This window comes from Puntigrus tetrazona, chromosome 2 (genome assembly GCF_018831695.1).
Source record: "Puntigrus tetrazona isolate hp1 chromosome 2, ASM1883169v1, whole genome shotgun sequence".
Classification (NCBI taxonomy): Eukaryota; Metazoa; Chordata; class Actinopteri; order Cypriniformes; family Cyprinidae; genus Puntigrus; species Puntigrus tetrazona.
The window spans coordinates 16,448,193-16,457,729 of NC_056700.1; the positions used below are offsets into that span (position 1 = coordinate 16,448,193).

General features: G+C 35.0%; 1 protein-coding gene across 2 annotated transcripts; it reads left to right on the forward strand.

The window, feature by feature from the left end:
- The first annotated feature begins 1,939 nt into the window (after window positions 1-1,939).
- On the forward strand, window positions 1,940-7,021 carry LOC122323293 (uncharacterized protein KIAA0040). Of its 2 annotated transcripts, none has more exons than XM_043217026.1 (2): window positions 1,940-2,150; window positions 5,234-7,021. In XM_043217026.1, the coding sequence occupies exon 2, from the start codon at window positions 5,770-5,772 to the stop codon at window positions 6,100-6,102; it is 333 nt and encodes a 110-aa protein (XP_043072961.1). In that variant the 5' UTR covers window positions 1,940-2,150; window positions 5,234-5,769; the 3' UTR covers window positions 6,103-7,021. The 2 variants fall into 2 exon arrangements, with proteins under 2 accessions (XP_043072961.1, XP_043072970.1); XM_043217035.1 differs by lacking the exon at window positions 1,940-2,150 and adding an exon at window positions 2,174-5,041.
- The last annotated feature ends 2,516 nt before the right edge of the window (window positions 7,022-9,537 follow it).

A 9,537-nucleotide genomic window follows, 5' to 3' on the forward strand; every position in this document is an offset into this window, starting at 1 on the left:
TTCTGAATTGGTTAGCAGTCTTGCTTCATCATAGATCTATTCAGTTGAGTGTGAATAACCCCAGTAATCTCATGTGAGACATCACAAGAGATGAGTCCAAGTTTACTTGACGTAAACATCATGGACAGAACAACTTGTCTGGTAGAAGGTTTCACAGATTTGACATGCGCACACGTCAAAGCCAGACAATGCTTATCTCGCTTCTGTTTAAGTTTAACAAAGCAGCCAGGACAATAAAAATTGTGAAAGTAGTGCTAAAAAATGAACATCAGCAGGGTTGGAATCCTTCCTGTTTCGCTTGGTAGACTAAGAGAAGCTCAACTTTTGAACGTGTCCAAAATAAATGCTCAGTTCTGTTTTTCCATGCTTCATTGATTTAAGCACGCAGTGTTTGTGTTGCTTCATCCCGTGTATACAGTATATGTATGCAACACATGCAGATTCCTGAGGACTAGTGTCATGGTGGGGACCTAACTGAGGGCAAAAAAAACTACTGGCATGGGAAATGAAACTAATAAATCGAACAGAATGAAGTTTTGAAAATCTAAAAAGTTGTTTAGGTACAGTATAAAAATCATTATACCCCACAAGGGTAGCAAACCAGACACGAGTGTGTATGTGTATATATATAAAAAAGCTTAATATAGTATTTTTAACGCAAATTAATAATTTGGTTTGGTCCCAGCTTCTTGCCATCATTGCAGCGGGGAATATTATCTGTGTGATAAGGGTACAGCCCATGTAGTTGCAGGAAAAATTACAGAGCTGTTACCTTTATAATGTACCGTGGCCTCCCAAAAGTTCATTTTACTAATAACCTGGTTAAGGATGTTACGGTCATGCCCAAGCTGTTAAACTGTTACCAGAGAAGGCCAGTTGTTTCAGAGGGGAAGAACATTGTCAGATTTGGATTAAAGATTTTAAAGGCAAACTAATTTTTGTGGATTGACCTGCACGGAATTATTCAGCACAAAAATAACAATGTAACCTAATAAAATTAATATAGTAGTTTTTTTTTTTTTGCAGTTTCAGCCAGAGCTTACCAAGATTTTCTTGAGATTACATATATATGTACGTCTATTACGAATATATGTGTGTATATGTACATATATATATATATATATATATATATATATATATATATATATATGTATATATATATGTATATATATATATATATATATATATATATATATATATATATATATATATATATATATATATATATATATATGTATATGTATATATATAATATATATATATATATATATATATATATATATATATATATATATATATATATATATATATATATATATATATATATATATATAATTTTATTCATAAGTTATTTGTTTTTATTTTTGGAAAAATGTAATGTTTTATATTATTCATTAAATATTAATATTAAATGTATTATAATTACACTAAGAACTGTAAAAAAAAAATGTAATAGGTAAAAATTTAATTGTGAAAAGTGTATAGTCAAAAAAGTACTTCAATGCCCAAAAAAACCCTGAAAAAACAGTTTCAACAAAAAAATATTACAATAATAATACATTTACCAAATTGCTGTTTTAGAATGATTTTTGAAGGATCACTGAAGAATGGCTTAATCGCTTTATATCCAATGCCTTTTTTTTGGCATAGTGGCGCTTTCCTAAGTGTGAGTAAACCCTATTCAGTGTTCATTTTCAAAATGTTAAAAGCCATAAATCAAATAATGATTTGTACTGCACCTCAGTCTAAAAGCATAATACTTAAAATAAAAGAAAGGATTTGAAACCATTCTCTCACTGTTGTTCTTCAGTGAACTTGCAAAATGATTTCATTACACTAAAAACTGTTTGTGGGCAGTATGTAAACACAGTGACACGTTTCCCCTCCCTTCCTTCTGTGACATCACAGGGAAGTTGAGTTTATAAAGTAACCACAAGAATGCAGTGTGTCAGGCAAAAGAGTTGCGAGCAGACAGAGGGCTCTTTCTTATACTGTACGGCCCAGGAAGACTGAGAAACAGTGACTCGACTCCTCCTCTCACACACAGACTCCAGGTACAGCAGTGGATATGCGCAGTCCAGATTGTGTTGCTGAAACGAGGGTTATGTGATGCCCGCAGAGACGTCTGGACTGACCCCTCATCAGAGCCGGTAAGGTTTAATGCTTATGGGCTGAGAAATGATGGATTGCTGGCCTGATGAGCATCTGTTTGTCACATGTGGCATAACTGAGAACAGCTAACTCAATTCAGGCCATATGCCCCTTTAACGTCCGAGCTCCTCTTGAGTCGTAACTGACATTCTGTGTAATGGAGAAGCTTGTGGACATGCTGAGGAATATGTTTTTCTAATTTTGATACATACCACATGTGCATTCTGCGATACGACCTGCTCAACTGCTGTCTGGCTGATATTCTTTAAATAGCTGTTGACCTTTTTCCAGATTGGTCTTGGAAAAGATGTGGTAAAACCATTTTGTTTATAGCGAGGCCTGGGATTGTGCACTTTGCTGTCAAGTCTGAAAAATATTGCTGTTTGACATCACCAAAGCAGGAAGGCAGGAGATACAAATCATTCATGAATATAAACTGGGCACCGTAAATGAAGGGCAGGTGGAGGTTTATGCAGGTTTTGTAAATATTTCCATAACGGGTCTAGAAGCATGCAAGTGTTTGAATATAAGACAGACTCTTTAGCCTTTGTTTGATATATGAAACTAAGCAATTGCGCAGCACTTTCTGTTCGCCCTCTTTTTCTCAGACACATTTTGGACCCTGAGGGCCTGTGCTGTATTTAGACAGTGTCCTCTCTTGTGTGAGGTTAATCACGTCCCTGTATTTGTCTTTTCTAAATGTGTTAAATTGCTTGTGAGCCTTATACAAAAATACTTGTCCGCCTAGTTTAATCTAAGAATCTCTTCTCAATATTTGGAGGAATTTGACTTGCACGACAGCATGTCTTTGCATGTAACTGATGTTGTCAGTGAAATTCTGAGCTCCATCCTGGCTTTGTGTGAAGCTGAGAGAGTCTTCCTGTTTAACATTCTTCTGCCGATCTGAGAATTACTTAAAGTGATTGTTCTTCTTCAGAAGGGCCGTGCTGAGGAGGTGAAGGATGAGAGTAAGAACGCAGAACTGAATGCTCTTGAAGTGTTAAGCAAGTCTAGGGCTGAAACTTCAAAACAGAAAACATGATATGATGCCTTTCAGTGCTAAGCTTCTTGGAGGGTCTTTAAATTGTCTGCATTTGAGAAGAGATTTGCCTTTTCTTGCATAGGTGTTTATCACATCTAAAAAATTATTCTGCACTAACGGATTTCCTGTTGTGAAACTGTCTGCAGGAAGCAGGCCGAACATATCACCCGCATGAACCATGCACTGCCAAAACAAGATGCTGAGGCTTTAAAAAGTTTGCGCAACACAACATTTGGGAAATAGAGGATTTTTTTTTTTTTTTTTCTTTTTTTTGGAGTGGGGGAACTATGATAATATGTAATACCCTAACTTCCATGAACTCAGTGCAAAGAAAGCATGCATAATACATATTTAAGATTTTATTTCATCACACTTTATTTGTAGATTTCATTCTGCGTACAATTTGATAGTTTTCTCAAAATTATATTTTTTCTCTTATTGGCGTTTCTCTTTTCTAGTTGTGGAAAGCATTTTCAGATTGACAGAGTAATAAAAAGTGATGTCTAAAGGCCTGTTTGTGAAAACTTTTATATCTCGATACAATGAAACAGTAACTTTGAACCTGCTTTCCTTAATTTTTCATATTTCTGTTCTAGTTGTGTTATAATGTATGCAAATTCGTGCATATGTAATTATATAATGACTCACTTGAATATTTTAGAAAACGACTCAATGTACTTTGTTTAACCAGTGACCATAAGGTAACCACAAGTATGGTGATATCTAGAGGTTAGTTTTCTTACCCAATTCACCAGTGGTGTCTTGATTTCAAATTCGTTTCTGTAGTTTGTAAAGCAAATTTTGTTGTATTTAAATTCTGAAAATGTCTATTGTATGGGTGTGTCTAGTATCTGATGAAAAGAAACAAAAGATAAACAAATCAATATGGGGTAAAAAAAAAAAAAAAGCATCAGCGAGTAAGCAAAGAATCATTTCTACAGTGTGGTGGATTTTGAGCAAGGTTGTTGAGAAACAAAACAGTAAAAAGTGTATTTTTTTTAGCCTGAGGGAGAAAACGTCTGTCTTACAGAAAAACACTCGTCAAGCACAGCATAGTAGAACATAATAATCATGACCAATTATTTCACATAAAAACATGAAATTTGTTCACCCTGTTACATGACATATGTTTCATGTGTAACAGGGTGGATGTTTAAGTTAATGAAGACCATTACTAGCTATAAAAAATACAATATTCTAGCAGATGATTAAAATGTAGAAAGCATTTCGATAGTGGTATCTATTAAATCTATTGATCTATCCTGTATACTGGCACAACAGGGTAGACATTTAATTTTTAAGGCTTTACAGTAAGTCTAAAAACAAAACAAGAAACATGTTTGAGTCATCAAAGTAAAGTTTGCCTAATGCTTTGTTCTTTCCTTCCAAAGAACTGATGTCACTTCTAAGAAGCCACCTAATTCACGGCATATGGTTAAGATTTTAAAGTGCAAGTATCAGGTGCAGGGTGGTGGGAAAATGTGTATCAAAATAAATCGATGTTAAAAATATATGTACTCTTTATTTCAAAGATAGTAATCATGAATAAAGTACAATAATTATGAATTTGGGTTGATGAGGTGTATCTTTGCATGAAAAATCAATCCACCAATGAGAATGACTTGTGTTAGTGTCTAAACCCAAGGATGAGCGACTTAAGATATTTTCACATGTAATATTTTAACTTCATTTACCTTGCCGTACAATTTGCTTGATTATTACATTGTTAAGATTATATTGCTGTGGTGTTTGTTCTAACCGTCAGTTATCTGTCATATGGTGGTTTTGCTGAGCATATCTTTTTGTGACCATCATTGTGGTATATGCATTGACGTCAGAGTGTTTCTAGTTGAGTATATTCATTTGTTCCTTTAAAATAATACATTATCTTTTGTTTCACTCATGTAGCTGTGCGCTCGTGATGAGAGTCATAATACATGAGAGACATGGAGTCACTTGAGGATCCACAGCTGACTTAACTTCTGCTCTCTCTCTCTCTTTCTCTTTTTCTTGATATTTCTTTATTCTCTCGCTCTTCAGAAATGCCCTCATTCCATCACATCTGTGAGAGTCAAGGCAGAAGAGACTAAAATAGAGTTGGAGTCTCCAGAGGGACCGATGCTGAGAGGAATCCACCCAGTATAAACACGACCCACGAGCTCTCCAATTCTCACAGCCACAAGATATGAATCGTGAAAAGTCAAAGAGAAACATCTCATAAGCATTGCTTTGTTCTTAAACCCCAAAGGCAAGGCGTTTTATGAGATAAACTGTGTAGTTTTAAATTTGAAGCAATAACTGTGTGCATCAAGGATTTCGAAATTGTCCATCCACCATTTATTACAATTGGCTTGTGTGATATTTCCTCAGGATGGGATTTGCTATGACATAAGAACATTTAGCAGGCCTTAGCAGGTGTTGGATCTGGATCAAATGGACAATTTCTTGATCTCTAGATAGAAATCCCATGCTAATTACTGGTTTAATCGGATCTACGGTGGATTTGCATCTCAGATCGCATTGGATTTGATCTCTATAGGAACTCCGAAGGGATTCTGAAGAACTCTCGCTGAACCATGAAGGAGGAAATCCTGCAGTTTTTCAATGATATATGGAACCTCGCTTCATCCAAGCACGACCAGAGCGTTTACAACACGGTGTGCCTGGTAGTGCTTCTGACTCTACCGCTGGTTGTCCTCTTCACATCTCTGCTGGTCTGCTGTCATTGTTGCTGCTGTCGTAATGTTGACGGATGCCGGTGTTGTTGTCGTAAAGGGGAGACCTCGGTCACAAATACGAAAACAGAAAAGAAGAAAAAGAAAAACGGCAGCCAGAATAATGAAGACTTGTGGATCTCCGTCCAAACAGATCCTATGATTAATGAAAGACTTGCACTGACTATGGTGTGATCAATTTTAGGTGTATTTATCTTCATGGTACGTCTAAAGGTACAGAAGCGTTATGGCAGCGTTTGCTAAAATGTGCCTGAATGTAAAAAATTCTAAATAGAATTTTAAATGAATTTTTGTATAAAAGTAAAGTTTAGGAGTGAACGAATGTCGTGTGTGATCCTGAAAGGCTTTCCAATAACCAACGTTAGTTAAAAAGAAATGCTTATCTTTAACATTTAAAAAAAAAAAACATTCTGTCTAAATGGCCACTAAGGCCACCTTTACACTGCAGGCATTAATACCCGATATCCAGTTTTTGACTATATTTTTCTCAATGACCCATATCAGATATCTGCACTCTCTCCATACACTTGGCAATATAGCCCAAGGTAGATGTACTGACCTGGAAAAATTAGATGAAAAAGTAAGTAAAGATGGCATGTTTTGCAATGGAGGCAGATGAAACGGTAATACAAGCTTTTGAAAAGGGTAGAATTTCCTTTTGCTAGAATTGAAATCGTTTAATCACAATTGGTGTCCACCTGAGCTGTCATTTACCACCGTTATATTTTAAAGTGCATATGACTGACATCGATGGGAATATCTGATCTGATCACTTACATGGCAGACTCAAGTGAACATATCCAGCTCGTAACAGCTTCATTTCCATATATGAATGAGGCCTGAAACTGATCTGAGAATATCAGAAGTGGAGTGCTTTTTCCATGTTTACATGTTTGTGGGTCATATCTGATCTGTGCTACATTGGAGAAAAAAACTGAATTGGGTCACTTGAACTATGTAGTCGTGCAAATGCAGCCTAACCAACAGTGAATAGCCGCAGAGCAACTTTTCTGTGTTAGTAGTACTGCACTTTACTGAATGTGTGTGAGTGAAATACAAAGATTTATTCAGGAATTAAACTAGCTACCATCTATATGAGTCGTTGAATCATTTACATAACCAATTCATTCTAAATTTATTCTGAAATGAATAACACACTGAAGAGACACACCAGTTGATTCTGTTTAGACTACATTTGGAATTTTTAGTTGCTGGAGTGAAAATACAATATAGTAAGTTACTCAATATGAAATTTTCTTTTTTAACTGCTGTATTAAATATTAGATAAATATCAGACGCAGCAATGTTTTGAGTTCTGAATATCAGTGCTATTGTGACTTCCTGCAGTATTCAGAACAACGGCGATGATATTGCTTCATTAACATTTCTAAAAGGATCAAATGTCATAAATATGTGAGATTTCCAAAGAGCTTACTACAATCTCAAATGCTTCTAAAAGCTGCACTTAAAACAAATTTTGAATAAAATCATTTCCTAAAGATGTTGTAATATACAGATGTCAAAAACGTCTAGTGACGCACTTAGTGGGTCGCAAACACTTGTCCTTCACTTGAAGGATTCAATGCATTTAAATGGCTTCAGAAATTGATAGTTTCCTCACAAAACAGTTTCTCTATAAATATTACATGCCTGAGAAAACCATTATTTTGCCTAAAAAACATTATTTAAATATGTGCGTGTGTGATGGGGGTCTGTGTTGGATATGTGATGTATATGGGTGGATTTACTAGAGAGCAGTTTAACAACATGTCTGTGACACCAGTCTCATAATTTTCTCCTGAACACCTTCATTCACAACGCAGTGGAAAAAAAAGATTATACTGAGCTCAAAACTCAGCCTTGATAGATACGCTATTATCATCACAGTTGTGTGTAATTGAGCTTGCTGATAAACAAAGTTTGATCTTCTTGCACTTTTTCAGATGCTGGGATGTTTGCAGTGCCATAATTAGATGTTTATGTGGTACTTCAACACATTCTGATTAGGCATGTCAGAAAGTCACGTGTTAACATTCATCATGCTCTTTTTTTCACTTAACTGCTGTGTTTCGTACTGAACATGCATTTCGGGTAAGGCAACCACTGAATTATTCATTATGTAATTACTGCGGTTGGATCATACTTGTCCTTCATTGATTTTGGTTTCTGGTACAGCTGGATCAAAGGAGAACTTTTTTTGTTTGTTTGTACAACGAAGCTGTCAAGTTCTGTTTCCTGCAACCTCGTTCAACATATGTGATATCAAAGCTTTGATCAGCCCAGTTCTGCATGAAAATGAGTGTCAGTTTGTATGAATATGCTAAAGCTGCATTTTCTTACTGTTGCAGTGCAGGTTGATGCATGCAGATTTTTTTCAGCCTTGTCTCTTTTTTTTTTTTTGTGAATTGCAAACTGAAATAAAATTATTTTTTATATTTGTTGTGGGGTGTGTTTTTTATAGATCTGACAGTGTCAACATCATATTATTTGAATATAAGAAGTTACAATAATTTAATTAGTTTATATATATATATATATATATATATATATATATATATATATATTTTATGTTTTTATTATGTCATTGTGTTTTAATTGATTTTTATTGCATTATCTGTATTTTCTGTGCACTTTGATTAATCAATTAGAATTTGCAATGAAAAAACATGATTTTTTTCTTAACAGCAGACAGATAGATAGATTTATTTAATAATAATTTATGAGCACAATGACCACAAAAGCCGACTTGCCATGTCTTTTTACAATTGTTCTGAAGATAATTCAGATTCATATGCATTCAAAATCATATGCATATACATTTTTAAAAGTAGTTCCATTTTTTCTTAGTAACTGCAATAGATTTAATAGTTTATTTTGTATGCTAATTGAATTAAATAACATTGTTACATATAACAAGTTACTCCCCCAACAATATTTTTATCTATATAGATAGATAGATAGATAGATAGATAGATAGATAGATAGATTAGATTGTTTTTGTCGTGTACCATGTGCTCTGTGTGCCCTGCCTTTTAGTTCGTTTTAATCGTATCATCGTCTTCAGCTGTGTCGTGTTAATTTAGTTAATTCCCCTGTGTACTTAAGTCCTGTGTTTTTTCAGTTCCGTTTGTCCGATCTCATCTTTATGTTCGTGTGGTTTTGTTGTTCTGCCTGCCTGCCTTGATATAGTTTATTTGATCTGAGTGGATTAAAACTCTTTATTTTCGTTTATACTCATTGTCTGCTCTCGTGCTTACCACACGCGTGACAGATAGATAGATAGAAGCAGTTAAAGGTTTAATACCCTTCAAATAGTTCTTTCAAATTTAATCTATAGACCTAGAACATGGTTTAAGCAAGGTGTGATAGATCATCTGCATGTTTCTATGAAAAAAAGGCACCAAGTGAACATTTTGGGGCCATGGGCACACCCTATTACTGCAGCTTTCCATCACGTAACAGTCAAGAACTGAAAGGGAAATTCTCCTCTGGTAACACACACCCACAGTCCAGATCCCTCCACCCAAACAGACCTTGTTTTGTCTCATGCTCCAGCTCACACTAATGCAAGAGGAGAAGGCGGGGAGAGGAAATATAACAAACCCCATT

Excerpts from the sequence above, each read along its gene's own strand:
- LOC122323293 (XM_043217026.1), top strand. The coding sequence starts at position 5,770 with ATGAAGGAGGAAATCCTGCAGTTTTTCAATGATATATGGAACCTCGCT.